Source organism: Erpetoichthys calabaricus, chromosome 3 (assembly GCF_900747795.2).
Source record: "Erpetoichthys calabaricus chromosome 3, fErpCal1.3, whole genome shotgun sequence".
Taxonomy (NCBI): Eukaryota; Metazoa; Chordata; class Cladistia; order Polypteriformes; family Polypteridae; genus Erpetoichthys; species Erpetoichthys calabaricus.
The window spans coordinates 203,858,535-203,878,811 of record NC_041396.2 but is presented as its reverse complement, the minus strand read 5'-3'; the positions used below and the strand labels follow the sequence as shown (position 1 = coordinate 203,878,811).

Sequence of the window (20,277 nt, the reverse complement as noted above, 5' to 3'; positions counted from 1 at the left end):
GAGGGGGTGTGAGCTGCTGCCTTCAACAGCTTAGTGCCGCGGTGCTTCGCATACTTAAAAGCCAAACAGCGCTATTGATTTGTTTGCTCCTTTGAAGAGGAAGATATGTTTGCATTCTTTTAATTGTGAGACTGAACTGTCATCTCTGTCTTGTCATGGAGCACAGTTTAAACTTTTGAAAAAGAGACAAATGTTTGTTTGCAGTGTTTGAATAACGTTCCTGTCTCTCTACAACCTCCTGTGTTTCTGCGCAAATCTGTGACCCAAGCATGACAATATAAAAATAACCATATAAACATATGGTTTCTACTTCGCGGATTTTCTTATTTCGCGGGTGGCTCTGGAACGCAACCCCCGCGATGGAGGAGGGATTACTGTATATCCATTTTTCAAGCCATGACAGTTGTTCAGTATTGATCCACATCTTGTCATTACACACACATTATAAAATAGTTCATACATGTAATTTTTTAACAAAAAAAACTAATGAGATTCAGACAATTTAAAGGAAGACCAACTGAGCGCAATAGCTTAAAACTTAGTTTTCATGTGCAACAAATTTGCATCACCCCAGGAGGTGGTTTTCTGATGACAGATCAAATCACGGTAATCTTTTTGTGGTTGGTTTTGTTTTGATTAACTTTCGTATTTATGTGAGAACTCACACAAACAAATAGAAAATGTATCTTTATCACAAGAAAAATAGTACCAGAAATATGTGATATGATGATTATTAACAAGCGGCTTTGTTGTCACAAACATGCACTGGAAACACAAAAGGTGTGGATAAATAATCGACAACCTATCTTGATTTGTTTGGTAAGTTTTTAAGCTTTTCCTCTGTTCCCCATACCCTTCATTGTTAAGTGTCAGTGTAGGAAAGATATTTAAACACAATATAGAGTGGCAAATGCATAAACACCTTGCTTGTAAATAACGAAACATTACTAATTTTACTCGAGCCTGTTTCTCTTCCCTATGTCTTACTGTGGCACTCAGTGCTACTGTTCCACTTCCTTTCTATTTTTCCTACCCATGGAAAAGACATCGGAGAAACTGGGAGCCTTGGAAATGAATAATGAAAACATTCTGTCATCATATTAGACGGCCCAGCACAGTCTTATACCATAGAATGGGGGGGGTGGGCAGCCTAAAGGTTTGTTTTATTTGTGGATGCTGCTGACTGGAATTACTTGTTTTCTTCACATTCACTGTCAATTGGCTACAACTCAATGATAATGTCAATAAACAAATTCTCAGGTTCAATTTATGTTAATCAGTTTGGAAAGGCTTTGTTTTATTGTGTCTTCAAACAAATCTGTATATTTACATTACATGTATGTATTATGCAATTTGAAAAAAAAATGTAAAGATTGTGACCTATAGGGCACACTGCAGCACCCCAAAACCCAGACACAACTGTTCCAGATGCAAACATATGTTTTATTATACTATATACCTTACAAAAGGCTTTAACAGTGGCACAACATAATTCCTCTTTCTTTTTCTCTTTCTCCACTCCTCCAGGAAAACTTTAACCTTCTTCCATCAGACTCGAACTTCTTGGGTAAGGTCGAGCAGCTTATTTTATTTTGGGCCTGGGAGTACTTCCGGTGCTATGGTACAGCCCATCGGAAATACTTCCTTGTCAAATGGAAGCCCCACAAAAATCAAAGAGTCATTCGTTTTAGCTTCTCCCCCTGGTGGCCCACACAAAATACAATAGGGCTGCCCCGGGGGACTACAGGTCCCTGAATTTCCTGTGAGTGTCTGAATGGGAATCCTCAGCCAGGGATGCTGCCCTCTAGTGTAACGGGGGAGCAAATAGTCATCACAGGTTAACTCCACTTGTCCTTCCATCCCACTGTCCCCCTGGCCGAGTATGATTCTTTGGTCCAACCCTGTAGGAACTCCTGAATGCCCTCTTCTACACTGGCATCTATTACAAGATGTAACTGTATTTTACCTGTAAACTTGTTACACTACTCTGAGCCTCAACTTAGTGACAAACATTACACAAAAGCAAACTTTCCCTCAGGTCATCTGCCACAGTCGCGTTGTCCTGCCAGCCCATGTCCAACTTGAGTTGCATTTGATTATTTTGTGAGGCATGTGGTAAGAACAAGAAATTAATAAGAATGCACAGTTTATTTATGTCCATACTAGATATCCAATGTATGATAATACTGAAATTGGAAACAAGTCATATGGGCATATACTAAAAAAAACCAGAGAGTAGGACCGAACTGAACTGAATATAAGCAGCAATAAAAATATAATTCTGTGCTGTCTCGAGACTTAAAATGTGTAATTTCTTTGGAATTCCAGACAAAAAATGTAGCAGTTTGGTAAAAAACATAAGTAGAATAAAAACCTGAGCAAAAAGAACGTACAGGCTACATACTTTAAGAGCATAAAAATGTATTCCTAAACTGGCAAACACATAATTATTTGTTTTTCTGATTTTTTTTTAAATCCTTTTTATTTTTGATTTTTCTTTAATGTGCTCTCTATGAAAGTTACCACAAAAAATAAGCAGTATAGTATAACTATGCATGACACCACTTATTTTTTATCCAATCACAAACTACAGTGCCATGACAGTAATATTTAACTGTCTTATTAGATAATTCACAAACATCTCTCACTAGTGATTGATTCTCTTGGTATTCTTCCTTACAAAAGCCCTGAAATCATGACATAAAATAACATAACATTTTCAAACTTGTTTAATCAAATTCACAGTGGCAGTGGGCCAAATCTTATCCCAGCAACACAGGAACACAGCAGGGGTATAACACAGGACAAACCAGCACTCACTATTTTAAAACAAGAATGTGCAAACTCCACACAGACAAGCACCGGGTGCAGGATTTGAAAACTTTTCACTTGTATGTCAGCTTTTTTCTAAGGTACAGTTTTTATATTAATCAGTGAGACAACTGAAACATTATGACAGTGAACTCCTTGTTATTTTACAGCTTGGTAGTAAAATTATTGATCAAAACTCCTGTTTTGTATCTCCCATTATCCAGGACTTATTCTATGGTGCAAAAAAAAAAAAAAAAAAAAAGGTCAAACGAATTTTAATCAATTCACGTCATAATATTGAAACCTCTGTTTTCGAAAATTAAATTTTTTTTTGACATTTAGTTACTTTGCACTCTCAGGTACTCTGGGTATTTTTGGTTTATTAGTAAGCCTGTTGTTGTTATTACAATAATTACATTGTTTGTTCTTGTAGTGTAAAATTATTAATGACTCTGTAAAGTTCCCATTATGAAAGGCACAAAATGAAATAAACATGTTTCCTGTGAATTATTAAACAGCTGAATAAAAGAACTATGAATAATTTTAAAAATATAATGCTGAAAAAAAACAACAATGTATATGGCCTAATTGCAAATGGCCAGCAATGTTCCTAGACTACAATCATTCTTCTTAATTTGACATTTTCTGCTTTTCTAAATTAACAAATTCCTAAATCACAATGGACAATCTATTTCCTTCACTTCCTGACATTAAAAAATACTGCACATTTTCTACACATCTATTTAGACATTATCAAGCATTACAATATCATGACATTGAGGACGAATATAACAGCTTTTTAATATACAGTATATATGGGGGCGGCACGGTGGCGCAGTGGTAACGCTGCTGCCTCGCAGTTAGGTGACCTGGGTTCGCTTCCCGGGTCCTCCCTGCGTGGAGTTTGCATGTTCTCCCCGTGTCTGCGTGGGTTTCCTCCCACAGTCCAAAGACATGCAGGTTAGGTGGATTGGCGATTCTAAATTTGCCCTAGTGTGTGCTTGGTGTGTGGGTGTGTTTGTGTGTGTCCTGCGGTGGGTTGGCACCCTGCCCGGGATTGGTTCCTGCCTTGTGCCCTGTGTTGGCTGGGATTGGCTCCAGCAGACCCCCCGAGACCCTGTGTTCGGATTCAGCGGGTTGGAAAATGGATGGATGGATATATAATATATATATGAAATATAATAGCTTTCCAGAATGTGTGCTGTAGCAAATACCAAAGTAATTCAAAAGCCCAAAAAAACAGAAATTAGTAAAAATTAAAAGAAAGCACAAGTAATACTATTGAAAGGCTCAAAACCATAACATAAACCTCTGTGAGAAGCATAAGCAGATAGAAATTACTGGTAAAATACACTGCTCCAGCAGTCAGGCAAGGAGTCTAAATAATGGCCAAGGCAAAACAGTGCAGCACCAGACAAGGCTGTCTCATTGAAAGGACTGCAGCAGGCAGAGTTATAAGGCACATCCTCTGTGTCATCAGAACTGAAAATATTACAGTTCCCTAACCATTTATTCTGCTTACAAAACCCAGGAATGAATAATAACAGAAAGGGTTGAAAAGTTTACATGCTGTATACTGCACTGCCAAAGAGAAATAATGCTACTATACTGTACAGTATTGTAATTCTGGAAAATCACATTCACCCACACTTATCTTCACTTTGTCTTTACACTGTGGGGAGAAACCTGAAATCTTTCATTATAATAAAAAAAGTTTATTCTAAGCTTCTGAATGAGGTTAGTGTCATTGGCTCCATATTTCTACCACTAGTCTTATTATTGTTTCTTTATTAACATATCAAACTAAATAGTTTTGTTTTCACTGATGTGACTCACATATGGGTTCTGAGAAGCAATTCTGCCTGTCAGCTCAACATAGTTTCATGACTCCAAAACTGCAGTACTAATAAGATTTCATGAATGCTTTCTATATCCACTTTTAAAAAGTTTTTCAAATTAGTTACTGGCTTAAAATAACTTAAAACATACATTCACAGACTTGGCAAAAACTTCCAATTGCACAGAGAAAAATCTTTGCTTCACAGTGTTACTCTGTAATTCAGTAATAGTATCACAGGTTAAGTACAACATAAGAAAGTGTAGTGAACTATGTACATGAGCAGTCAATGAACTTTGAATATACTGTATATTCTGAAGTTAACCATATGTGTAACAGGTAATATAATGAGTGTTATAAGGTGACTGCAAAACTGAGTTTTTCAACTAAAAACTATTACTGTGAAACCAACAATATCTTTTAGATAAAAATGACCTAACCATGTTATTCTGCTCATTGGCAATCCTCTCCAGCTCCACAATAATGAATATAATGCTAACTAAATTGGAATAGTCACATGGTTAATGAAGCCTATAAGACAGGGGTCTCCAACACTTCGCTCGCGAGCTACCGGTAGATCGCAACCCCTTTCCAAGTAGCTTGCCAAAGGGTTAAATTTGAAAACTTGATTAGTCAAATTAGGGGTGGGTGATCTTTCCAAAAAAGTCATTATCACAAACCTTTTAACACAAAATCACGATCCACAATCTGAACTGCAATCTATCTTTTCAATGTGGCATACACTTAAGAGAATATCGGACTCAAACTCATCAAGACCTAAGTAACACTTTATTTTAAATTTCAAACAAAGTTGAATTCAATTGTTCTCTCATTCGCTAGCTAAGCGGTTAAGGTACACGCCCTGAAGCTGGAAAGTGAGTGAGGAAGGCCCCTTCCCTTGGCCCTCTGCGTGTTTCTTGGATTCGCTCAAATACATCGGTACCGCAAGCAAAATAATGTGCAGTTAAAGTCTCAACAGCATTCTCAGCATTTCTGGAGCTTAGTAGAGCCAGATAACTATAAGAATCTTCACCAAGCAGCTCTGAAAATGTCTGCATACCTCTGTGAGTCTGCCTTTTCTGACATGAATGTCATGAAATCAAAGTTTAGAACAAGACTGACAGATGAACATTTAAATGACTCCATAAGAATGAACCTAAGTGGCTACACTCCACCATCCACATCTCTTGTTGACTCCATGCAGTGCCAGTCATCTGACTAACTGAAAAACACATCACACATGCAACTGGACATGTGAATACTCTTGTGAAGTGAAACATTGACATGGAACAAAATGACAAATGAATAAGTAATATCTGTGCATTTGGAATTGCATTGTTTTGTTTTGACAGCATTCATGTTTTAATTGACTAGTGTGAGATACACTAGAAAATGCATATAGATATACAAAATGCACTTGCAGGTGAACTAAATATTTTTTATGATGTTTTAATGTAAAATGTAAGTTGTGGACACCAACATTTTGTAAATGTTCAGGTAAAGCAAGCTTATTCAGTCTGTTTGGGTTGAAATAAGCAATGAGAATAAATGTTAGAAAACATAAGTAGCTGTCGGCCATTTTCATTTTGTAAAAGTAGCTCTCGGGGGGAAAAAGGTTGCAGACCCCTGTTATAAGATCATTGTTAATGTATGTCTTTTAGCTTTATCAGTATTAACAACTAAATATTAGATCATAGTGCTTCATTTTATATGTTCTAAGGTGCTGAAGAAATGATGTTGTACAAGAGTTATTTGAGTGTGATTGTAATTAAACATGATTTCTGATATAATTAGATATATTACAATATACATTACATTCTGAATTTATACAACTGTCATGTTTAGAATACATTAAAGTCCGCAGTCTACTTGACAGACCTTATTACAATTAACTCATCTAAATTTAATACAGGTACTGCAAGAGGGGTGATTTTGGAAAGAACAGCATTCTGGTCACATTAAAGGCTACAAATGGAAATGTTTTAGCTTCATATTATGGTTACTTCAACATTTCACTTTTGTTATGGAATTTATCAGTAATATACTTTATTAATGTTAAGCAAAATGATAAACACTCAGAAAGGGATCACACCGTTTAAAAAAAAATCCACCTATTCATTTTCTTAGGCAGCAGACCAGGTAAGGATAGTGAGGAGCAGTTTAAAGAAAACACTGTAGTTAAAAATTAAATTAAAAAATTTCTCTCTTATTTATTTATTTATTTATTTATTTATTTTTTACACAAATAAAGAACACTACCTTAACCAAAAATGTATTTATTTTATGGCTGTGATTGCTTACCAAGTCCTCTGCAGTTACAGGCTCCCCCTTCTTGTTGCTGGCTACTACCATCTTGCCAAGTCTTTGTTTCATATCAACTAGCCCATCAGAAAGGGCCAAGATAGCCATGATTTCACTAGCAACAGCGATGTCAAATTGGGTCTGGAAAAGAATTTTTTAATTTTCTTAATCAATACCACAATTAGGAAATAACACACATACATGAAAAAAGTTTATATTGAATAAAAAGGTACTATACAAGTTCAATGAAGTTAAACTAATAACATGTCTCATTTAAGTGGAGACGTTATTTACTGGCTTTATGCTAACTGGTGTAGAACCGGCAATGACATACTCTCCACGCAAATATACTGTAAATTATATACATGAATATACACAAATGAATATTTTTAATTCGTTTATTTTCTTTGTATTTTACTTTATAATGTATCATTGAAGGTTTGAAATACTTCATTGTTTAAAACTAACCACTGACATGAATGCACATTTGTGGATCATCCTCCAGGCTCTTCTGAGGTATGTACTTCCACCGTGGGTTGAGAGGGACGTTGGCACTAAACTTATACTCTGTTTGTCCCCCAACAGTTCTGAGAAGACGGACAGTGAAGGCAACTGACTCCGCCCCTTCCAGTTCCCCAACTACATACCCTGCGGTTCCCAAAACGAGGCAGCCCTCATTACGAGAATGCACTGCTGGACCAAGCTCCTTCCTGCCATGACTTACGAGGCTTGAGAGCCGAGAGAAACATAATGTCAATATTATAAAGAAAATATAAATTAGGTATTTTGTCTATTGAAGATGAATTACTGTTTTGAAAGAAGCAATAAAAATGTTCTAATCTTGTAAGACTAGAGTGCCATTTTCCACAATAAATCTATGCCCTGATAAGAGAATACTTCTGTAAGTGAGAATAGAAAAAGGATGTGAAGTAGGAAAGTAAAAGAAATATGAAGTAAATCAGACATAGCAATAATAAAAATCAAAGAAGGGAAACATGGTTAAAAATTATTCTTACATTAAAAGACAATAGCTATTACATTCAAAAGGAGATTTTTACAAATAAAGATGCCCTATACATTAAAACAGGTGATTAAAAATGCAGTATCTTAGACAGTACATAGGAAGGAAGTTACTTTACATTTTAAAACACTGGTCTCAAGTGTGCCAGCTATACGGTGTGTCCTGATGTTCAGAAACCAACTTATTTAGCTATTTTTTTTTAAATGAACTTAGCATGTATACAAGCTAAAACAAGGAAATAGAATAGACTAAGTATTTAAATAGTGAATAGGGAAATGACAATTATTGATTGTAGAGAACTGTTTTTTCAAGTCTGACTTAGATCTTCTTAAATGGAAGTTCTCTTCTATACCACACATAGCCAGTTAACACTATTTTGGAGTATATCAAAGGCTGATAGTAATAAAGGAATTTATTTTCTTGTCTATACCTGACGAGTGAATCCTTTTTCTGTGTTAGCTTGCCCAACTGTTATCTTCCTCAAAAATCGGTCATTTGTGTCAACAACTGTAAGGAAAAAAAAATATGGACAAGACACATCAAAAGTTACTGAACTCCTTTCAGGCGGTTCCCTTTGGATAGCTTATGAATGTATGGCATGTGTTTTATATTAGCAGACTCTGAATTCAATTACATCAACAAAGAAAACAGAAGATGACTCATGTGCAAAAGTAACAAGCTCAAACAAAGCTGAAATTTGCTACACTGAAAAACGGGGTGGCCATACTCATTTTACTTCTGCTGCTTTAACTGATATACATTTAAAAGAAGGGATTTTACTTTTAACTTCTGCTTAATAAATTATGTTAATTTTATTAATTTCCCCACATTATCATATATCTGAATGACATATACTGTACTGTATTACACAATAAAAACAAGTGATGTAAGTTTTTAAATTGCACAAAGACATCTATAATAATTTAATATCAAGGACAGAAGAAAATATTCTTTGAGCTTAAAAACAAAACAAATTAAAAAATAATTGTTAAAAATACAAATTTAAAATCTGATGAAAATTAGCTAAGACTAAAAAAAGTATTTTCAACATAAACGCTAAAACTAAAGTGAGACAGACTTGACAAACAAAACAATATAATTGATGTGTTCTATGTTTAAAAGATCATTATCTCTCTACTATATGATAAAATTCTACTGATTGTGTGTGTGTGTGTGTGTGTGTGTGTGAGTGTGTGTGTGTGTGTGTGTGTTCAGTCCCTCTGAGCAATCTGATTGGTTAGTTTGGTTTTGGTATTGCGATCAACAGAGGAAGTGACAAGCAAGAGAGGTTGAAACACACAAGGAGGAGTAAAGCCATATGAGGCACAATAAAAGTCAACATCAAAGCTGAGTATTATATTAGCAAGATTACAAATGATGTTTTCACAGCGAGTACGGGAAGCCCATCTACCACTGGTGACAGTCAAAAAGTGGACAGGAGGCGTGGAAGGCACCTCGAAATGAGAAGCAGACTTTACAGGAACAAGCTGTGTATCTGTGGAAACTCATATAAACATTAATACTACAAAGATGCTTGGTCATTCATGGAGTAGACAACATAATTAGGTGTTGCTTAAAAGAAGTACAACACTCACTTCATACTTAATGATAAATACTGAAGTTTAGACAGATTGCTACATTACAGATTTTTTGCTCTTTTGGAAAGACACATTCTTCACACATTTGTCAACAAATGTACTGGTTCCAGCAGCAGAGCATAATAATAAGTAGAACTAGAAAGCTAACTTCCTATTTGTAGCACGTGCATACATATACACACCACCATTCACACAAAATCACCCAAAAACTGTAAAACAAGGAAAGGCCAGTAACAATTTAAATATAGTAGAAGAAACAGAATTTTTACCTGGCCCAGATTTTGTCAGAGCTTTATTTTAGCTCAACTCTATGTCTCCATACGATGTAACAAAACAATAATTTATTTCTGGAGCGCTGATGAAATTTTAAACAAGAGTTTTCTATAGTTGCCCTTTTCCAAATATTCACAACAATTAAACCAAGAAGAGTTTTTATAATGCACTTTACCTCGCTGCCAAGTAATGGTAGATGGATCAATGTCAAGTCGCACAAACAAATTAATCTCCTCTGCTGTTAGTGAGTCAGGATTAGACTTTTTAATTCCCAGCTTCTAAACAAATTAAGAAGGAAAAAGGTTAGTGGAATTCCATTTGCATTGTGCTTATTTAAATGATCTGATTAATTTTATTCTGTATTTCTTTATTTTTTTTGTTCCATGACAGATTTTTTGAAAAGTGGCATAGATGTTTATAATACCCATGTGTTAAATAAAAAAAAAAAAACAATTATCAGTCTGATGCCAACTTTGGGTGTAAATACTGCTAACATTTGCCATCCATTTTGTAACTCACTTATCCAGTACAGGTAGGGTCTAGAGCATTGCAGAGCACACTTAGGCATATACCCACGCTCAATAACACTACAAGAAGTTAGAGTAAAAATGCAAAGTGCATGAAGTAAAACTGATGCAAACAACAGGAAGAACACCAAAACTACATACAGATAATGCCCAGGCCCTTCGATCTAAACCTAGGACTCTGCAACTGTGAAATAGCAGGGCTAACCTCTGTGCCACCAAGTTGCCACTATTAAAATTAACATACAAGACTAAATCAAACTTCACACTTCATGAACAGAGCTTGAATGGGATTTTTGCTGCCTAGATATTGCCTCATTGCAATTGACTTTTTAAGACATACACAGAAATAAAACATGGTTAAACACAGATGTAGTGGAAAACCTATGTTACCAAATAAAATTATAAAAAAAACAAAATGTCTTTATTGTTGAGCACAGAGGTTATCATTACAAAATATATCTTTGCCTGCTCTTGAGCTTAACTAAAATCAATATGATGAGCACCCTGCCTGCTCCAAGGTTGGTTGAGTCAATGATCTCAATGTATGGCCTTTCACTGCTTTTTCATCAGCTGCTCATTCTGTCTGTCGTTATAGGACCCTTGTCTTTTTCTCTCACTCTGAGCCAAATTATATCCTGCTGAGGGTAAACCTTTAAAGTTTTTACAGAAGACACATGACTAGGAATCATAACTCAAAGAGCCTGTTTCATTTGTGTATGAACAGCTGACCCTTTAAAGGCAAGGGCATGGGTTATGCTTTTTCAGCTCCTTATTTACTCTATGATTTAGAAGTCTCCTGCAAATGTTGCAGTTTTTTTGTTCATTTTATATGGAGCTGGATCCTCAAACTAGGGTGGAAAAGCTTTTAGGAAGAATGATTTAACTGGACACAAGTTGCTTTAAAAACATTTATCATGAGCATAGCCAATGGCTGTCAAATTCTATTATGGACACAAACATCCACACAATACAGCACTACAAAAACAACACAACTAATTTGTTATAGTATAAGCTTGCCTTCTGAATTTTACGTAACATTTAACAAGCAAAGGGAAATGGAGAAAATTAGATGAAATAGATGGAATTAGAACAAAATAAGTTTTTCATAAAGAACAAATGTTAAACAAAAAGAAATAAACTTTAATAACTTATTAAAGAATAAACAAGGATAAAATGCCAAAGGGACCTTTGCATTGCTGTTCAAAGCAGGGGACTAGGTGAGCAGAGAACATATTTATGAGTGAAAGCAGGGTGCACAGAAGCTATTACAGGTATGAAAAATTTAATTAGCAGAAGTAAATGAAATAAAGAAGATGCAGTTGGTGAACAGACTGAGAAAAGGTGTGTTAAAAGAATTAACACTTCATTACAGCTTGTGTTTAATTTTACTATGTTGGACAGACTAGTTTTGCAGAGTTTAGCACTGTTCCAAAGAATCACAGGATACCACTAGATTCTTGAGTAATTAATATGCTGAACATATTTAATTTGCCTTTTACTGAACTACAACTCTCAGTGGAAAGTATGAAATTATGAAGAATTACATGCTCAGATAATTTCTTTAATCTATGAGGAAAGCAAATGTGCTGACGTTTATTGTAGATGTAAGTAATTTCATGAAAATAATCATATACAAAATTAACAAGCATCTTTCCGTCCATCTTTCTTAACTCACCTAGTCAGGGGCACGGGGCAGCTGGAACTTATAGTAGTAATTATCAAGGACAAGGTAGGAGCAACACTTGGACAGAGCGCCAGTCCATCACAGGACAAACACACACACACACAGTTATGACAAAACTAACAGAAACTGAGAATCATGTGATTTTTTTTTCATAGGGATATTATCATTGACTCCTTAAAGCAGCAGATATTTGTTGTCCAGATGAAAAAAGTTGATAGGCCACTTCTCATTGCAAGTCTAGTTTTTTAAATATTATATTTTTTGCTTTTTGATTCAGTTTTCATAAAGCACTTTAGTAGACAGAGTTTTCATTAATCTGAATGCAATATATTGAATTACTGAGATAAACAGCACAGAACTGTTTTAAATATTGGTGTTTAATTTCTTCTTCTATAGTGTATTGGTGTACATAATTATACATGAAATTATTTAAAATGACTTCTGTAAAAAAAATGGAATAAAATGACCTTGTTTCTATCTTAGAATAGAATATGATTATATGTGTTTTTATGATGCCTTTCGGGGTGGCAGGAGAACATTATTCCTATCACAGGAGATGTTCAACTAATTTTAAACAGAGGCTTTTTCCTTGGGCAATCCTGGTGAACAATGAAACTTTCATTTAAAGAGTCCCATTATAATAAGCACTGACAATCCTGCAGCACGGGTGCATTGCTTGTTAACAATTAACAGCATGAGCTGATACAGTGGTAATATGTTGCAACAGGCATATACTGTACACAGCTTTAAAGTTATATTTTTTATGTAGAAATTGAGCATAATTTTTAAAACAACTGTTGTTATGTTATTGTAATCCTAAAATCCTTCCCACCCAAACCTTTTGGATCTGTAGCTTTTGTCTTTAAACAGTTATGACATAACTAATGCCAGTGTTCAGGAAACTATGGATTGCACTTACATGCTGATCTTGCAGTTAACATCATGTTTTTCTCAATTTTTATTGTCATTAAGCTACATACAGTACATAGTATACTGTATGATTGAACAAAATTTCATTCCTTACAGTCCACAGTGCGTAAGCAAAACAACATACATTTAAAATACACTATGACATTATCAAAACCAGTTCAACACTACAATGTAACAAGCAAAAGACACAGGACTATAAAGCTCAAACAATGCTCAATATCCATACTAAAGAGCAGAGTGTAAAGTGACAGTGCATAATTGGGGAAATGTTATAGGGATATGGTACTGGGTGACAGGTAGAATTTCAGAAATCTGACAGCTTGGGAAAAGAAGCTGTTATAGGACTTGGCTGTGCTAGCTGCAATGCTGTGGGCTCTTCTACCTGACAGCAGGAGGTCAAACAATATGTGTGATGGGTGAGAGCCATTTTTCACAATGGCGGAGGCTATATGCAGACAGCGTGTCTGAAAAATGTCCTATGACCCCTATGATCCACTAGGCTGTCCTCACTACACACCAAATCCTGTGCTCATGGGCTTTGCTCTTTACAAACCATATTAAGAAATATAGTTACAGAAATAGAGAGAAATTAACAAAAAAATGTACAAAAAGCAATGGAATTAGGTGAAATATATACTTTAAGCAACACACAGGAAGCAGTTTATTTTATCACTATTTAGCTTCTCTTACACACAGCCAGGAATGACATCATAAGTACTAAACTTAAAAAAAAAAAAACTGTTAAGAAGAAGTCAGCCCCATTATACAAGGGTGAAGATTTCTTGAGTAGTGCCGATATTATGGATTCTTATTTGCACTTTCCAAGTTTGGCAGATGACATACTTTATACAATCTTTATTATACAGTTAGGTCCATAAATATCTGGACAGGCAGGCAGTACACAAAGCAAATTTCCAAGGGTGCAGCCCAGACTGTGATAATCTGATGTTGTAGGGAACAAATAGAAAGAAATAAAAAAGGGTTAATCACTTGGCCATGATGGTTGTTATTAATTATTGAGACTACAATATTTTTTAGCAAACTTAGCCTATTATTTGATTTTTAATCATGAATAATAAATCATTTACAAAACTCCTCATTCCTTTCATGTTTGTGTTATGTGCTCAATTCAGTCAGCAACGGTAAAATAGATTACCTGACGATCTCATTCCGAATCTAATGGTAGTTTCTTCCTGTAGTATAGCATAATTGATAAAAATATCTGGTGATGCAGGCTGCAAACTAGCCAATTCATTAATGCAGCATCCTGCAAGTCCAATTTTCCTCTCACAACCCCTTAAGTGTGCAGGTAAGGGTAAACACCTTATCCAAATTGGTCCTTCAGTTGGTATGAGTTTACTTGTGTGTGAAGGGGCCCTGCAATGGTTTGGTGCTCTGTCCACAGCCGTTTCTTACCTTTCATCCACTGTTGCTAAATTGAATTAATGAGATTGATACTGTTTTGAAGTTACAGAATATATATGACATGGTGACACAGTCATTGGCCTTGATGCCTCAGCTTATTGTCTCTGTGTTCACATGGATTTATTCCAGATATGTTGGCATTATTCTATAGTTCAATTTATCAGTTTCAGTTCAGTTTATTATTATTATTGTTAGATAGATAGATAGATAGATAGATAGATAGATAGATAGATAGATAGATAGATAGATAGATAGATAGATAGATAGATAGATAGATAGATAGATAGATAGATAGATAGATAGATAGATAGATAGATAGGAGTTAGGTCCATAAATATTTGGATTGTGTTAAAAAAATGCTTTAGTTGCCTCACATTTTTATGCAATCGTTTTGTTCACCCCACTGAATTAAAGCTGAAAGTCTGCACTTCAACTGCACCTGAGTTGTTTCATTTAAAATTCATTGTGGTAATGTACAGAACCAAAACTAGAAAAAAGTTGTCTCTGTCCAAATATTTATGGACCTAACTGTATGTGTTAGTTCAGTTTTCAGTCAGGGGCATTCAGGATCACAAAGCTCTATAATGATTTGTTTCAGTATTCTGACATCTAAACAGCGCCAGGCATTAACTGTGATCAAATTCAGTCATCCCAAAGAAGGTATGCAAATCAGTGATAGCGTTCATTTAACAATTAGTAAGGAAAGAGTTGGACATAACGACCACAGAATGTCTCATGGTGCTGCCACACATTTGTATATGTGCAGCTGTAATTGGCAAAGAACTTGGTGTGAATTTTAAATATAATTTTAAACAGTTTTATAATAAATAAAATTTAGAATCACATTTCATCCATGAGCTCTGTGTAACATATATGGGGATGGGACTTCACCTCATTTCAGTGTGCATAGAAGGAACAACCAATTTTTCATATACTAAAAGTTGTACATCAATAAACTCTAAAACCACTTAAGATCCTCTTGATTAACATTTAATCAGTTATTTTAACAGTTTTTCCAAAATTGACCCTTTGTTTAATAATTTAACAGCTTTTAATGGAAATTGTTGAGTTGTTTTGCTTTCTTTTTAAGTTGTCATGGTGTGTGTTATACACATGCAAGCCCTAGAACAATCAACAAAGACATCCAGCACAAACATTTTTGAAAGGCAATACAGTGCAAAGAACATCTGACTAACAAAATTAATGATAATAGTGGAAGATCACTGCTTACCTTGGCAGCTGTACACATCCCCACACATTACTACTAACAGCTCAATGCGACTGCCATATGTTGCAAGGTTAGGAAAAATGTAAACTTTATGCAGAAGGGCAGCACTGCTCCAGCACACACTAAGCAAATAAATTCATGTATCTTTCAAAAGGATTATATTTCAGTTATACAGTTTGGAGTGTTTAAAAATATTACATTTGTTCCTATGTGCTATGATAATGTGTGTGGGCTATGATATAAGGATATGTTGGTGTCAATCAAATGCTTAGGTAGCAAGGCTTATTTCATTACGAAACATACCTTACACTATCTCAACAAATATTGTTGCTAAATATTGTTTGTCTTTTATCAATAATTCTCATAAAAATATACTTTTGTTTAATGTAAGGATTGCCTTTATGTGTGCAGCATCAAGTAATCTCTGACACAGATGTAGAAATTTTACTTTCCACATATCTATCGCCATTATACAACTTTACAGCAAAAATGTGAGTGAGTTATAGAAAAAAATGTAATAATAGAGCTGGCATTAAAATGGGGATGTTAATTTTTGTTATATTAAGTGAAATGATACTATTCATAATTACTTCCCCACACATTCTTAGGCGCTAACAGCAAAATGAATACATGGCATAAGAACAGAAAATATTTCTAAAAACAAAGTAAACCAATCAACAGCCAAAATTATAATGACATTAAACAATTCAGCATAAGACACTTTTTTATTGCTGACCTGATATTAGAAAATTCACGGGAGGCTAATTTCATCCTCACTGGTGAGCACATTCTGTACAAAAAATAATTTTCCAAAACTTATGTTAATTATATGCTTATCTAACTTTACAGTTGTGGCATTCTGTGTTTGATGTTTAACTTATTTTTTCAAGAAACAACATTAACCTTTAATTTTATTTTTATCATACATCTTTCAGGTTTGCTACTTACATATGTGAGAAAGATTAGACCTTTTCAATCATTCTTCCCCTCTTCTTCAATCCTAGAGTTAACTGCAGAAATTCCTCTGTATTTATTATTGACAATTGTATAATCTCCTTGTGAAATGCAGGGAGCAAATACTTCCTGTATTTCAGTCATGACCATATAACAACATTACACAAATTAAGCATAATCTCTGTTATACATCAAGCACCAAATTATACAATTCAGCATCCTAACTGCCAATAAATAATAAAAAACTGTTATGACATAGTCCTGTTTTATGGACTACATCTCTTATATTTAATACTGTTGTACCAGTAAAGCTGACCACCAAACTCCTCAAATTATCCAATTAGCACCAACCACTGAAACTGAATTTTGGACTTTCTAACCAACAGACTTCAGCATATGAGGACTGGCAGCATCACATCATCTACAAGAAACAACATCAGGCACTCCACAGGGTAGTGTGCTGAGGCCCCTTCTCTACTCCTTGTTAACCTATGACTGTGTGGTTCTCCAGAGCCTTTACTTACTCAGAAATCCGATGACAGCTTGCATTTTCCCATCTGTTCTCACAAACATCTACAGAGTTTATCCTCACCGGCTGCATCTCATCCTGGAATAGCACCTGCTTGGCTCAATAATGCAAAGCATTACAGGGGATGGTGAAGAATATTACTAGCACCAGCCTTCTATTCAGGTCCTATGCAATACTCATTAGCTTTGGAAAGCAAACTAGAGAATTAAAGACCTCAGTCATCCTACGCAGCCACTTTTCTCACTCCTCCCTTCCGGGAAACAGTACATTGGCACTAGATTTATGGTCACTTTTTATATACAAGTTGAATTGAACTGAACAGTCAAATATAAGGTTTTAAATACTCCATATGTTTAGAAAGACACCAACCAAATAAGTAAATGTAAGTGATTTAACCTTCCTTATTTTTCAGCATGGAGATAACCTTTAATTTTTTTCCCTATACTGTATCTATGTTGCAGGATGTGTATGCCTTTTTATTAATTTTTTGTATTCTGTTTTTATCAAATGTTCTGAGGAGACATAAAAGTAAGAGTAATACTGTACTATGTACACATGACAATAAACTTGACTTCTACTTGCTCATATGTATTGCTTTCTGGAAGTGCACAGTGAAGAGTAAACTAGTATTTCTAAGTCATCTTCATATGGTGAACTTTTGAACCCAAAGCTACATTGTGGAGTAACATAGAATATTGTTCCTTCTTAAATGCAAAAGTTAATATCAGTTTATTACATGATATGATAATGATATGACGTGATGTGGTAAATTGTATCATGTCATACTCATATTATACAATACTAGCAGGTTCTTGAAGGCAATACCCATCGAAAACAACAGGCAAACGCAAAACCAAATGTAAATATCTTGGGTTTTTCAAGCCAATGGATTTTGCTTTAAAATAATTAGCCTGTATTCTATTCCCAATTCACCCCTGTTCTGTGATGGGCATGCTGCACTTTCTCTACAGCCTCCATAACAAATTTGATCTTAGCTGCTTTAATGAAAATCCATTCTATTTTGCAATTCAATGGCCCATTCTATCTGAATAAGAAATACAAGTTACATACATATACAAATATGCATTCATAAAAAAGTAAATTATATGGGTTGATTGAAGTGTACAGAATCTTCTTAAATAAATGTCAACTGGACTTGACTATATACACCAGTTACTGATGTCTTAGCACTTACTATTAAACAAGAAAACATCTTAAGCTGTTAATGCATTGCAGTCCAAATTCAGCAAGGACTACTTATCAAATGAGAGTGAAGATGGAGTTTGGTTTATTCTGTAAACGTACACCCTACTAAAACAAACTCAACTAAATCAAAAGCCAGGGAATAATAAAAGAGTAAGGTCAAGCTAGAGCCAATTAAGCAAGTGAGAGTTATGTCCTCTGCCACTATTTTTCCCTTAACTATTAACTATGGCACTAAGCTTTAGAAAGTCCATCCTTCAAACAAAATGTAGGTAAAAACAACCTGTGATTAACAGATACAAGAACTAAACTGTTTTCTAAAATTTCACAATTTGATAGTCAATAAAGTGGAAGTTTAATTATTAGATATGATACCCAAAAAGTGTTTTTTGTCTAAATCTACCCTTCAGGCATTTTGAAAATAATGAAGCTGTAACATGTCTGCTTAGCGTTCACCACAACTTACTGCAGTAATTATTGTCTGAATGTTGTGGCTGACACCTTAAACTTCAACCAGGAATGCACTGTATTAGGGTTTTGAAAAATAGTGTGCAGGTGACAGGTTTTTCACAGTAACATTGCCTTCCAGCATAAAACACAGTTTTGGTATAAAGGACATTGTGACAAGGAAGCTACACTACACAAAGTGAAGTGTGCCGAGCTATAAAAGAGAACTAAAACAGAAAATACACGTTTTGCATCACTCCGCTGGTTTAAAGTTTTTCACCACCTCTCCTGGTGTGCATGGTCTTGCCATGTCAACATCGATTTCAACCTAAATACATACTGATCGTGTTAACTAATGACAGTATACTGGCCCTGCATGAGCAAGAGTGGAAGTGCATAAATTTAGCCCATAATGGGCTGGCACCCTATCCAAGTTGTTTCCTACCTTGCACCCAATATTGTCTGGATACACCTTGTCCCCGTAGCCCTGGCGTTAATTGAATTGAGCCGGGACACCTGGAAGGACTGGGAGAGGAACAATACATCCCCTGGACCACAAGAGGGCAACCGCCCTAGTCTGCATTGGGCCACGAGATCAGAGCTTAAAAGTTCAACCCTACTGGGGCCCGTGGTCACCACCAGGAAGTTGTGGAGCCCTGGACTGCAGCACTTCCTCCACACTCAGAAGTGCTGCCAGAAGAAATTCCATGCACACCCAGAGTGCTTCCGGGTGCTCGGAAGATCATCGCAGAGCACCTGGAGCACATCCGGGACGTTATAAAAGGGGCCGCCTCACTCCATTAGTCGAGTCGGAGTTGGGAGGAAGAGGATGGAGCCTGTGTGTGGAGGAGTAGAGGTGACAGAAGAGTCGGAAGGAAAGAAGAGACTGAGTAATTTGTGGCAATTAAGGCATTCATTGTGTGGTACAGTAAAGTAAGTATATAATTAAATGTGCATGTTTTTGGACAATTGGTGTCTGTCTGTCTATGTACGGGTGATGAACGTCCACATTAAAAAGACTGGATTTATGTAAAAAAAATCAGAGATTCATGCTCAACATGACACAGTAAAGCAATAGCCAAAAACCTGTGACCAGTAATGTACTGGATGTTGCAGGTCTGGAAAGATTGATCCTAAAAGAGAGATATGCATCAAGACAAAATGTTAAAGTTAATAACTAAATTTACTCCCTACAAGTCAAATGAACTGACATAACATTTTTATGCCATGAATAAAAGAAAGTAAAGGCAGACATTTGCAAAACACAAAATATGTTGTATAACACATAAAATACAACAGAAGCATGAATTTTAAGAAGTCTTAAAAGCAGCACAGGCAGAACACCAACAAAGATTTGAGGGAGACTGAATATAAACAGCAATTTGGAGGGAAGCTGTTCTGGCCAACTCTCAACTTTACTTTTCTAAATACACCAATAAATCCAAGGTTTACACAGTTTTAATGCTGAAGTGTTATTTCATAAAAAAAAAACTCCTTACAGCCTTGCAA

General features: G+C 35.4%; 1 protein-coding gene across 1 annotated transcript in view; it reads right to left on the bottom strand.

Annotated features, from left to right (window-relative positions):
* mthfd1l (methylenetetrahydrofolate dehydrogenase (NADP+ dependent) 1 like) overlaps positions 1–20,277 on the bottom strand; it is a 372,644-nt gene that overhangs the window by 213,949 nt on the left and 138,418 nt on the right. Inside the window, exons 16-18 of the mRNA XM_028797690.2 lie at positions 10,017–10,119; positions 8,401–8,477; positions 6,950–7,090 (exon numbers count right to left, since the gene is read on the bottom strand). Of these exons, the coding sequence (XP_028653523.1) occupies positions 6,950–7,090; positions 8,401–8,477; positions 10,017–10,119 (321 nt within the window). The remainder of the gene's footprint in view (positions 1–6,949; positions 7,091–8,400; positions 8,478–10,016; positions 10,120–20,277) is intronic.